The 13,213-nt window shown below is 40.0% G+C and overlaps 1 protein-coding gene across 2 annotated transcripts in view; it reads left to right on the forward strand.

Moving 5' to 3' along the window:
- eif2b3 (eukaryotic translation initiation factor 2B, subunit 3 gamma) overlaps positions 1–13,213 on the forward strand; it is a 71,297-nt gene that overhangs the window by 38,763 nt on the left and 19,321 nt on the right. For both annotated transcript variants that reach the window (XM_078791621.1, XM_058066438.2), the window contains exons 2-5: positions 304–469; positions 2,291–2,448; positions 7,395–7,554; positions 7,725–7,836. In XM_078791621.1, coding sequence (XP_078647747.1) covers positions 322–469; positions 2,291–2,448; positions 7,395–7,554; positions 7,725–7,836 — 578 coding nt within the window. In that variant the 5' untranslated portion in view covers positions 304–321. The remainder of the gene's footprint in view (positions 1–303; positions 470–2,290; positions 2,449–7,394; positions 7,555–7,724; positions 7,837–13,213) is intronic.

Genomic DNA, 13,213 nt, shown 5'->3' on the forward strand with positions numbered 1-13,213 from the left:
TAGGTATAGTGAGGGGTTGGGTAATAGCAACTATTGAGCAATTTGTATTATGCTATAAAAGGTTATAATTTATTTTAAAATATTGTTACACTGATATTGTTGTTTGTATTAACAAATAAGTTGTTTGCTTAAAATTTGTCCCGTCACGTGTTTTATTCTGATTATAATAATCATCTGCCAATTAAAAACAAAATAATTCAATGATTTTGCTATCAGCAAAACTGATACTTAACTTATTTGCTCTGAATGTTGATTTTTTTTAAAAACATGTTAAAGTGAGTTAATAAAATTGATGTATTTCAGCCATTGCCAGCAGATATAATGGAGCTGCAGGCAGTGTTGATGGCAGCCGGCGGGGGCTCTCGGATGACTGATCTGACCTACAACACCCCCAAAGCGATGCTGCCGGTTGGCAACAAGCCCCTCATGTGGTACCCCCTAAACCTGTTGGAGAGGGTAGGCTTTGAAGGTGAGAACTTTTACGCTTGCTTCTTTGCTATGGTGACTACCGTCATCCCTCACCATTTAGCAGTCCAAATTTTGCGGCTTCACTCTATATTATGGTTTTTCAAAAATATATTATTTTTCTTTTTCCACTTTTCCGACCTATAAATGTTGTTATAATGTAGTATTCTTGTGGTAAACCAGTACTTCTCAATTCCGTCATGGCCCCTCTTGAGGGACAGAAGATTTTCAGCGCCCCCTGATTTGAAATACTAGAGAATCTGATAATATTTATTTTCATTCATCTGTACTTTAAAGACTGAACTTGAAATTGAAACCAGGAAAATGCAACAAATATATTCCAGAGTTGAGTATTATACATGTGTACATGTTGGTAGGTCTGCATCGAAATAAAAGCCCTCTCGCAGGTTTGTATTATCTAACAACAAGCACAATAATCCCCATAACCTACCAAGCTGAAACTCACCTCTGAACCCTCTGTGTCACTTCCTGTCCGCCACTCACTCTGCTCCCAGAGGAACACATTTATAGCAGCATACACAAGCACAAGTCCTATCTTTGTCTTAAATACCTTATGTTGACTATATTGGGTTATATGAGTGTAAAGATGACCATATATGTAGATATCTTTCTCTCAATTAAAGTAAAACGCAACATTGTAAAATCTAGTCTACGTCATCCTGTTTGATTCTTGGATATTACCTATTTTTATTATTTCTTTTGGCTCCAAGCTTACAATGAAGCTGCAAGTCTGATTTTATTTTCACCAGCTTGTCAGCACTTCATCAGTGATTGTCAGGTGTGAGCGGATGTGCGTTTGTTTGTTTGTTTCCTGATTCCAGTTACGCTCCAGCGTTTTGGCCTTTTGTGTTGCGACATGCAGTCGATCCAGAAACTCTGGGCTTATAAAGGGATTTGTTGCAGTACACTGTTCCTGCCAGTAAACACGGCTGGTCATTGTAAAAAAGCTGTTTGCTCCTCACTGCCCTAAATAAAAGTAAGTTTCTATATATAATCACCATGTGTGGGCAGCAGTTTTTACTGTGTGCAGCCAGTTAGCCAAAGGCCTGCAATTTAGTTTTACTGGGCTAACACAGCGAGTGAGCAAACGTATTACACAAACCATTTTAAACAGATAAGGCAGCAATTCCAAGACGCATTAAAGAGGTCTGGTCATGTTATTATCTCTCGAAGTGAAACTTAATTTAGGGATTTAAATGTGCCATAATCTAATGGCCATCTGACATGAGCAATCTTAACTTCATTGCAGTGGTCGTGTAATTGTACATGCTTCTGCCTTTTTGTGCAGATTGTACGTAGATTACATTGCGGACCTTAGAGGTTGCACTGTTGTTAAAATGGGTAAAACTTCAATGTAAGACATATATCTAACACCTAGGCCGTACGGTGGAGGGGTGGTTAGCATGTTGGCCACACAGGCAGGAGTTCGGGAAGATGTGGGTTCAAACTCTCCACTTGGACATCTCTGTTCTCCCCATGCATGCATGGGTTTTTGCCGGGTGGTCCCGTTTCCTCCCACATTCCAAAAACATGCTAGGTTAATTGGCGACTCCAAATTGTCCATAGGTATGAATGTGAGTGTGAATGGTTGTTTGTCTATATTTGCCCTGTGATTGGCTCGCATTATTCTGAAATTAGATAGCATGTTAGTGTGAATCAAAATGGCGTTTTTTTCCCCTACTGTTTTTTTGCAGTCCTGTTATGTTCAATGGAATACATTTTTGTGTGTCATGCTTCCCCAAAAAAATACATTTTCATATACTTCACATTGATATTTAGCGTTTGTGTTGTGCTTTGACTTTAGAGGTGATTGTGATCACCACCAAGGAGGTCCAGAAGATGATGAGCACAGACCCGAAACTGAAGCTGGAGGTAAAGATGAAACTCGATGTCGTCTGTATCCAGGAAGATGGCGACATGGGCACAGCCGACGCTCTCCGACACATCCAGCAGAAGATCAAGGTGTGTGTGATGCATACACATCATGAATTACATCATGTTTGAAGTAATTCGCCATATGAGACATAACGACAGAGTACATAAATACAAATAACTATAAACATCTATGACAATGTTCACAGGCAATGGAAATAAACACGCACACGCATACTGCATATGCTGACATGGTATACCCGACCTCTCAATGTCACTTTCCACACCTCTGTATCCTACTTGCTGATTCTGTTACCCATCCCTTCATCCAATTCTCTAAACAGATGAGGTCAGAGTTTAGATGCAGTACTTTGCCAGCTCACTTATTTATTCTCATCCTGTAGTGGAGCACATCTGTACACCACTTGTGTTTGGGCTATGTAGGCTCCTCAAACGTACCTCCCGTGGCAAAGATGATGTGTTAGTATGAGGTAGTGTAAAGTTTAGAGCTCTTTGTTTTAGCTGAAGGCACTTTTTTGTGTCATTTCCAACCAGACGATACCTGCTCAACAAATAAAAATTACAAAAAAATTTGGCCAATCGGCAAATTAATTAACAAATAATATATTTAAAACAGTCATGCAATACGCTGTGATCCCTTCTGGTAAAAAAAAGAGCAGATTGAACAAACAAATGTGTATTTTTCACAAACACAAACTAATTTTCATACAAAGAGTGGTTTGCCCAAATGATGACGGCCCTTCATAGCTATCACTCATGGCTGTCTTGCAGCACCTTCAAAAATTAACCCCCTCTAGGCAGACCTCCGTATTTTGACAATGAACCCCTCTACAAAAAACTCTAAGGTTGTATGGTTTTATATACATTATTGTGCATGAGCAAGTAGATTGATGATAGCATGTAATATTCTGATGATTTAAAACATTACCAAAACTTCCTTTTTAGGCGTATTGATTTCATATATTTGCCCACTTCTGTCAACGCTACTTTCGTCAACAACAGCAGCGTAGAAACAGCACGACGCTTACCATGTGAGGTCTCATTGGGATGGCTGTGTGCTCCGGTCCTCAGGTTAAAAAAAATGCTCTTATTGAGTCTTCCTAGCAAAATTGAGAGCCAGTAGCATCCATTTGTACGTCTGTTGTCTGTGAGTGACACAAGGCTTTGTGTTACTCCGCCAGATAAATATCGTTTTTAATTTTTTCTAGGTAAATATCGCTGTAGCTTGGTTAATATACAGGTCAGTTATGTAAATGGAACACTCTTGGTGTCTTTTGTTTGGGCTAAAGCATCAAAAGAGGTCCCAATATGTGCAATGTTGGCTGGATCATGCAAACACGTTCTCTCATTACAATGCACCAAAAAGGGAAATAAATATGTGTTCATGTTTCATCCTCAAAAAGTACATTTTTTCTTGAACATTTGCAAACAGTCCCTTTTCAGTTAAATTATGCGATTTTCATTACATTCTGTTTAGGCTAGGGATTTGCACCGTGTGAGGTGGGCTCGAAGACTTAAGGGATGTGCAGCAGCTTGAGAAAAATAAAGAAAGCACATATTTTTAAAGCCACTATGCTGGGTATTCAGCTGTAAATGTTATTTGTTCCTTGGTTGAGAGCAGAAGGAGTGCAGAAAAGTCACAACATAGGCCCCAGTCGGGGAGGCCTCTAAGTAGGGGCTCACTGTCTTACATTGTTTGAGAACCACCGGTTTAAACAGTAAATTGAGTGGGTCTAAATTAATCATGCCCTCTGCTGGTTACTCCACAGCAGTGAAACTCATTCTTCTTTTCCTTCAAAATATTTTGTATCTACACGAACCAATCGCACGGATACAAGTGTTAGATTGATCAAATTCTGTCTGATTGTCAAATTTCTTGTCTTCCTCTATTCTTAACTGTCAAACAACTGTTTGAGTTTTCTCTTATGTATAAAGATGTCTAAATTGTAACACTTGAAAAAGATGCGTTTTGACAAGTTTAATGTTCTCCCCCCTCTGGCATTTGTATGGAATCATGGAGATTCTTTTTATTCCCCTCGCCCAGGAGTCCTTTACTTAACCCATAGTGTAACCGCACACATGCACACTCCAGTGGGACAAGTTCCCTCACGTTCCCGTTGAGGATATTGGAGTCGGTAATCCTTTGAGCAGCCAGCTAGATTAGAGGCATTGAGTTACACACGCTCTCACACTGGAGGGTGATGAGTGAGGGAGCATAACCATGGCCTGCCAAATCCCAGCAGCCGAATCATTCAAACTGTCAGTCCGGTGCATGAATACAGAATAGATACACATACTCACATCTCCTTAAACTAACAACCTTCTATGGTGGGATTTTGTGTAACCTATCAAACATAATACTTACAAGAATCCATCTGCACTCTTGGGCATTGGAGACGTTGTAGTCCTTGAAAAGAGAGATTACAAGCAGTCTATTTTATTTTGACTTGTGATTTCTCACAAAGGTGGATGCCTGTGTCTGAATGTTGCTATGGTCTTTCACGTTAAGCCCAAAGAGTGAAAGGTGTACTTATTGTGCACTTTTAGAGCTTTGTATGCTCAAAGCCTCTTGGACATTTTTATTATCACTTGGTTTTAATCACCTGGCAAACCTGAGTGTATCCAGGCGGACTCAGGTTGTGGTCTACAAATGTTTGTCGACCTTCAAGTCGCATGACAAAAGGTGAAGAGAGAGAGAGACATTTGGTCAAGAATGGCACCTGAATGTCTGAATGATAAACATGTCCTGAACAAACCTGTAGGGATTTCTAAAACTGCATTTTCATGATTTTGAACAAACAAATGTGTATTTTTCACAAACAAAAACTAATTTGCATACGAAGAGTGGTTTGCCCACATGATGACGGCCCTTCATAGCTATCACTCATGGCTGTCTTGCAGCACCTTCAAAAATTAACCCCCTCTAGGCAGACCTCCGTATTTTGACAATGAAGCCCTCTACAAAAAACTCTAAGGTTGTGTGGTTTTATATACATGATCATGCATTAGCAAGTAGATTGATGATTGCATGTAATATTCTGATGATTTAAAACAGGGGTCTCAAACATGCGGCCCACGGGCCAAATGTGGCCCGCAGGACACTAGTTTTAGGCTCCCGCCTTGATATGAAAGTTTAATGTTAGTGCGGCCCGCGCAAGTTTGATATGGATGCTGTATGGTATCATGTACCCAGAAAAAATTATTACGTTTGATTAATGTTCATGTTAAAGGTTAAATAACTGTTAATAGTTATCCTCCCTATGTGTGGAAGTGGTAAGTTTTTGGCTATTTAAATTTAAAGGAAATAACTTGAAGGCTACCGTTTAGGTCGCTAGCTCTCTAGTTTGCAAGTTAGCATGTGTCTCAAGACCCTACGCGTATTGATTTCATATAGCCCACCTCTGTCAACGCTACTTCCGTCAACAACAGCAGCGTTACTGCATTTTCATGGTCTAATATAGTGAAAGATATCAGAACCATGTTGTGTAACCCACTCGGAATGTGAACAATAAAGGTGGTCCACAGGTTATGAATGAGTTTCGTTCCGATGACACGCATGTTAAATTTAGTGTTAAGACAGAACGTGTACATAAATGAACACTAAAGTCACTTACACAGGTATACAAAACACAGGGAGGACGTACAAAAAGCAGTAAATAGACGCGTTAAATGAAACCTGAATCAAAAAGAGAGCAATCAACACGACATTGCTTTGTACTGTGGCTGTAGTACCAGATCCTTTAAAATGCTCAAGGACACTGTAGCACATGGCAGTTGTGGGTAGTGTTGAATAGTTCTGTGATTTCCGACACTCTGTAAAGTCGTCACATGACACAAGTCCTGACTGCATGTGTGATGCTGAGTTTGCTGATGTAATCGATAATCCTCACCGTCATTTGAACATCCGTATAGACGTTCCAATATGATGTTGGATACAGAATATATTGTATTGATGGGAGTCCTGTAAGAAAAGCTTTTATTGAGAAAGCAATTTTCAAAAAAAGACACTGCGACTGTTTGTGTGTGGCAGCATGTGTGTGGTCCTGACCTGTCCAGAAATTGTGGCTGTTGAAAGGCCAAAGTGTCTCCGTCTCTCCAGCTGACTCCACTCTGCCGTCGCCTGCGTGAGTGTGCATGTGTGTGTTCTGTCTTAGCGCATGTATTCCAGCCTTCCTGTGTCTTAGACGGAGAGGAGAGTTGAAAGGTCTTTGGGTCGCCGTGTCAGTAGATCTCCTGCAGACGCCTGCAGCTTTGCTGTGGCAGCTTCCTGTCGCCACGTCCAGACCAGGCCATGCTATAAGTTGCCACCAGGTCAACTACATGACTGTTGACCCCATCGATACCCTTCCATCACTCACACTGATACTGCCCCCTCACTGTAGTGCACATTATGACCAAAACAAGTATTAATTTAGTTAGTTTTTTTAACAATAATAATTTAGCTTCATGTTGATATAATTATGCAGCTTAATAAGTAGGAATAACTTATTGATGCAGTAACATCATCATGGCCACTTCAAATCTAAGGCTTTCCTCCATTGTAGACATAGTAGAGATATCTCCATCAATAAGGCGGTGGGTGCTAATGCTAGGATTAGCCCTCATGCTGACAGCCCGCATCACTGCACAGACAAATAGGTACTACCAATGGAGACTCAAGTGTGGGCACACATGCACAAGTTCCATCACGTACTTGTGCGCATTCAGACGTGATGTCAGTGGAGGTCTGTTCAAATGACTGATGGTCACCAATGCACTGTAAGCGATATCTTAATGGAGCTCACAAGTGGTATATTGATACACTGTTTAAGCATACTTTAGTTTACATATCACTGAGTAGCTAAGATACTCAACATGATTCACTGATATTTTGTCTCTAGGCCCCAAAGCAATCTGCATTATTTTTTTAGGTGTAGAAATCATATGTTGTTAAATTTGTTGAAACTGTCTGCTGGCAATATAGTAGTAGTAGTATAGAAAACTTATTTTCCTCTCTTGTCATCCCTCCACTTAAGACGGACATCCTGGTGTTGAGCTGTGATCTGATAACCGATGTGGCTCTTCATGAGGTGGTTGATCTGTTCAGAGCCCATGATGCAACGCTGGCCATGCTAATGAGCAAAGCCCATGAATTCACAGAGACGGTCCCAGGCCAGAAGGGCAAAAAGAAAACAGGTAACTTCAAAATGCTTCAGTGATGCAGACACTCAATTGACATCATCCTCAGGCTTAGCTTTGTCCCTATACTGTAGGTGTTGAATTGACTTTTAAATTAAATGTTTTAATTCACTTGGCATGTAAAATACGGTATTTTTAAAGCTTGATGATTATATGTTTTTGTACAGCTGAGCAGCGGGATTTTGTGGGTGTGGACCATTCAGGGAAGAGGCTGTTGTTTATGGCCAATGAGGTGGATCTGGAAGACGGTCTATCAATTAGGAAGTCCATCTTGAAAAAGTAAGTAAGATATTAACAGGGTAAGTACCTGAACCTGTCCCTTATGGCTGGGTAATGTAAATATATAGCACATACACTTTGCATTACTGCATTCCTCTTCAATAGGAGACCAGATGTTTTTGTTTCTAATCAGGGTTTTGGGTAACGTTTCTGTACCTAGTGTGTGGGATATTTGTTACAGGAAGGGAACATGAGGTAGGTTTTCATTTCCTCATCCTAAAATGCATGTATGCGCGAGAGCGGTGTTTTGGGAGCTCGTAAATACTTCATGGAGCCAAAGCCACTGTAAATTCTGGCAAATGAGAGGGGGGGCCAGAGCAGCTGCTTGCAAGCTTTCTTGCACTGAGAAATCTTTAGCCACTGCCCTCTCACTCACACACAGACGCAAGCACACAAATAGTGCATGCCTGATCATTTATTTCACATGATCTACACAGAAATGCTCCCGAACCACACACACATCCATCAAAAATTTTGCAATGTTAAGGAAACTCTTACAGCCTCTAGGTAAACATGTCAAGTCTTAAAGCCTCCTATCAAACATACATACAAGTACAGTACATGTCAAACCATTGTAAGGGGAAAATATGAAAATGAAACAGGTATTTTGGTGTAAGGTGATCACAAAATCAATTCCAGAGTTCTGGATGACGACGAGCCACGCATGGGTATTTGGAATGTAGTCGAACCGTTTAACACGTCTGTTTCCATCAAGCCACTGCTCTTTTAAAAGTGTGCATACATATCAATGAGCTCACTCATCATCAAGATTTTTGCATGTTAATAAACAATCGCTCACTTTTGCAAGAGATAATGTGCACATATTTGTTACACAATCGGTAGTCGGTAATTCCACATGAAATGCCATGTATGACATTAACTGCCATCATGGTTGCGTTTCTTTAGACAGCAAACTAGTTGAGACTGAATCAACAGCGCCTCTGCTGGTTGGAGGCAAGTAATTCACTCTACTTTGGCCTAATTCATTCCAAGACTCATTTGTCTTGGCTTCTTTTATCAATAATAGTTATTGTATTAGAGAAATAGTAGTAAAATAGTTATTGTATTAGAGAAATAGTAGTAAAATATTAGATACATCTGTTTTGATAAAATATGAGTAAAAACGTTCAATTCCATTATCTTACTGCATTGACTGCGTTTACCTATTACATTCCAGGGCTCGAAAATAACGATGTACCGATGGCCCGGGGAAAGTTTAAACAAAATTGGGGCAAGTAAATCCAATCAGTGATATTCCCATCGGGCAAGTGCACTTTGGCATGCCATACTGCCAAGAGTTTTTTTTAAAAGCGGTTCTTGTTGGGTGTTGGTAAAACACGGACTGCGTAATTCCGGTGGTAATTTGCAAACCAATCCTTGCAAATCTTGAAATTGACCATTCAGAATCGTTTATTTAGACCGCGGTCCGCAATCCACAGTCCGCGTTTTACCCACACCCGTTCTTGTTGGCGATCAACCAATCAGCGATGGTTTGACTAGGAAAACATCATGGCGTCCCTGCCAACATCGTCCAATTCTTCAACAACTTGTGAAAGAAAAGAGCAAAAAGTGATGAACCAGTGCCTCCTAAACAAGTATTTTATTAGCGGCAGCAAATCAAATGATGGCACAGGTGAGTGAATCACATTGCTGTGACAATTTGAAGTGGTCACAATGAAACACCACCGATTAGATTTAGCACAAGCTACAAAATCTAGCACTTCCATTCCTCTATGTATATTTCTCACCTTTGCTTCACAAATTATTCTTTGACCATTGAGCATTTTTTTCTGGATTAAAAACACTAGTACACAAATGTGTCTATTCAATAATGTTTCATTGTGGTGCACAACTTAAATATCACTGCTTTGTCCCTCACTGCTTACTATGACTACGATGTGTAAGGTAGTATGGCATGCCATGTTAACATACATCTCCACAATTTTTCAGACATTCTTCCAAATACAATGCATCAGTACTATTATCTGATGAATTATCAGCATATATTGATATATGATATCATTATGGCAGTCTTTTCATTTTACATGGGGCAAGTTCGGGCAAGTAGTTCTCAACTTAAGGATTCCCCATGGGCAAGTCATTTTGGTTTTTAATGTAGAGCCCTGCATTCTCATGAGTGCAACTGTTTTTTCTGACAAAAACGATTTTTTTTTGGTTGTGTTTCTCAAATTGTATTATAAACAATTACAGGGCAAGTTGATATATTCAGTTCATGTTGTTGAGCGCCTCCGTGCATCAGTGCACTGACCTTTAAAAATTCTGGATCAGGAAGTATGTGTGCATCTGTTTCCAATGAGGGCAGAAGACACTAAACAAAAACCTAATCAGCTCACAGGCTGTACCTTCCAATAAAAAAGTGAAGGGCGGAATTGAGTCAATGCAATAACTATGCTTTATGCACTTCATATGTACATAGAAAATGATGCTCTATCACCCCTTCTAATGGTGCCATTTACATATCCAATTGTATTTGTGTGGTTTTAAATGTATATGTTTGAATGAATGAATGAAATTAGATGATTCAGGAATGAGGAGGCTTGATTGCTAAAATGTTAGAGTTGGCAACCATGTCAGCCGGCCTGCCATTTTTTATTTCCCTCACTTGGCCCTCAACCTTTTATACATGTTTATTTCATTAAGTTACACAGGGAAAGATCTATCTCAGTTTCCGGATCATCAGCATGCCAGAATATCCGTGTTACACCAGCAGTGGGCCATGTGTGGTTTAAGCTGCTTCAGATATGAGATTCAAAATGAAATCCATTAAAATATCTCAGCATTAGGGGCATCGCAGGAAGAATAACTGAATATCCTGAATAGCCATGTTGGCTCAGTGCAGAAAACCTAACTAATGAGGGTATTAACGGTCATTCCGCAGTGTCTGAATCATCATCCACCATGCAGTTCTACTTACAACAAAACTATACATCATGCTGTGTGTTTTAGAGCAAGTGAGTGAGCTGTGGCTCCTCTCTCCTGCTGAGAATTGCAGGAGAACTTCAGTTGTTTGTCATTAATCCAAAGCTTGACTCATATGTTCCTGCCGAGGGACAAAATACCTGCTTTTTCCTGACAGCAGCTCCTGTCACACTCAAGCGACCACAAGACATGTGGCTGCGTGACATATTTTTCTTATATTCTGAATTTTTATACCGGGACTGAAGATCAGTGTTTGACTTCTTGGACCACATTCTTTGTCGATGGTGTTTGTCATCATACCTCCCCGTAAGAACACCTGTTCTTAGTATCCCCCATACACACACCCTGACTGCCTGTCTGTCTGAACAGCGATGTCACAGAGTGTCCATAGTTCCGAGCCCACAACACACCTGGCTAATGTCTTATGAATAAATACATTGAAGACACCCATAGAGTAGGTCTTTGTATTTGTGTGCACACATGTGGTTTTATGCTTTTGAAAAATACCGTCACACAGAGGAACACACGCCGTTTGATTGATGGCATCTTGCTGTAAAATATGTGCGACCGAGCAATCCTCCTGAGTTCAACTTGTCAAATTGAGGAAGGCTTTTGTCAGTGAGTTCTGTTTTAAAAAAAAACTGTGCTTATTTTTGTGTAATAACTGAATCAGCTAAACATTAACCAATTCGAGAGATGCTGTGCCACTTTCCAAAATGAATAACACAATTTTTTTTTTCAAATTTTACAGTTGTATTTAGATATGGAGATAAACTATTTGAAATGCATATAAAATGTATAAATGAGCATACCATAACTTGTTCACCACCAGCCATTTTCCCAAAGACAACATGATTTTGACACAGAATATTGTGTTATATGGCTTTATAAACAAGGAAAGGTTAGACTCCAGTCTTTCATCAGTCTTTCATCAGAAAAAAAAGTTTGTTTCTATCTTTTTATGTCTTTTTAGTAATCATTAGTAGAATCGGCAATAGAACATACAGTACTACAGTAGGTACGTTTTCAGTTCCCTACTCAATTTGACGCAGACGGGGCGACCAAGCAACATGCAGACCCCGATTCAGCTATTCTATTGACCATTATTATTCATTAGCACTGACTACCTGTGCATTTTATGCATTTTGTGCATGTGTGAAGCATATTTATTTATTTATTTAGGGCTTAAACCTGGATTGTTAGCTTCTGTCGCTAGTGAACAATGGCAATGGAAGAGACAGGGTTCCAGAGGTGAATTTAATGTGATAATTCCAGTCACAGTCACTTTTACTGCAAATGTCGATTCCAAATTGGAACAAAATGTCAACCTACCAGTGGGGTTTAGAGGAGAAGGAGTCAGCCAAGGGTCAAGGAGAGACATTTCATGAACGGGTCGACATGGAATGCAACCCTGTGAAAAGCAGTGCTCTACTGTATGAGGACAAGTGAGTAAGATGCGCTCCATTTTAGTTGAGCATGCAATAATTAAATTTCTTAATGATTAGACAGATTTGTTCATGTTCAATTGATTGGTTCTGCCCATCCATGCTGCAAACGCTTGTGACATCTACTAAGTCTACTAACTTGTCTACTAAGTCTGTTTGTCAGAGATATCTGGAGACTACTATTGGGAAAAAAAAAACGTCAGCACAAATATTTTCCAGCCTTCCGGCGTAATTAGTAGTAATGCTCAGATCTCAGACTACCAGTCAAGTTTGCGGACATAGCGATCAGTCATCTTAAAGAGTTTAGACTTGCCAGGCATTCTTTGGTTCTGTTTGTAAATCAACATCAACGTTTTCGTGTCAAAGCATCACTGTGAACAGTGAACCGCCATGTCTGCTTTTCATTTTGTCAATGTTGCATGATTGTTTGGCGGTAATAGGACACAGACCTTTCAAATCAATAGCTTCCAACCAAAAAGAATGTAAATATATTAACTACAGTGTCTTGGAAAATGTTAGCAGTTGGTTTGTGCTATCTGTTGTACATTGTAAAGGCTTTGGCATTGTCTGTTTTGGAGGAGGGGGTCCCTATCCTGTGCTTTTTTTTAATGATCTCATAATTGAACAGACGGTGGAAGGCAAAAATGGGTATGGAATAAAACGGTGTGGGTGGACGCGTTTATTGAAGCTTGCAGGATGACTTGGTTTTCTTTGGCTCTCGCTTCATAAATGTCACGTGTGTTTGTGTACATGTGCAAAGCCCCCACTGACACAAAGCTACTCTCCGGCCCCCCCTTGTAGTAACAGGGCACGACCTCTACGGTAGCTGATGCAAGACAACAGACAGATATGACCACTCCTTTGACTTGATAGCTGTGTCTGGCTTGCATCATCTCAGCCTGCCCAGTGTGCAGGAAGAACGAATATATAGTTAGAGGAATTTTACTAAATGTGAAGCAAGCATGTAAAACGGGTCTCAAACTCAATTTACC

The sequence above is a fragment of the Doryrhamphus excisus genome, linkage group LG6 (genome assembly GCF_037039965.1).
Source record: "Doryrhamphus excisus strain RoL-2023G ecotype Guam linkage group LG6, RoL_Dexc_Guam_v1.1, whole genome shotgun sequence".
Classification (NCBI taxonomy): Eukaryota; Metazoa; Chordata; class Actinopteri; order Syngnathiformes; family Syngnathidae; genus Doryrhamphus; species Doryrhamphus excisus.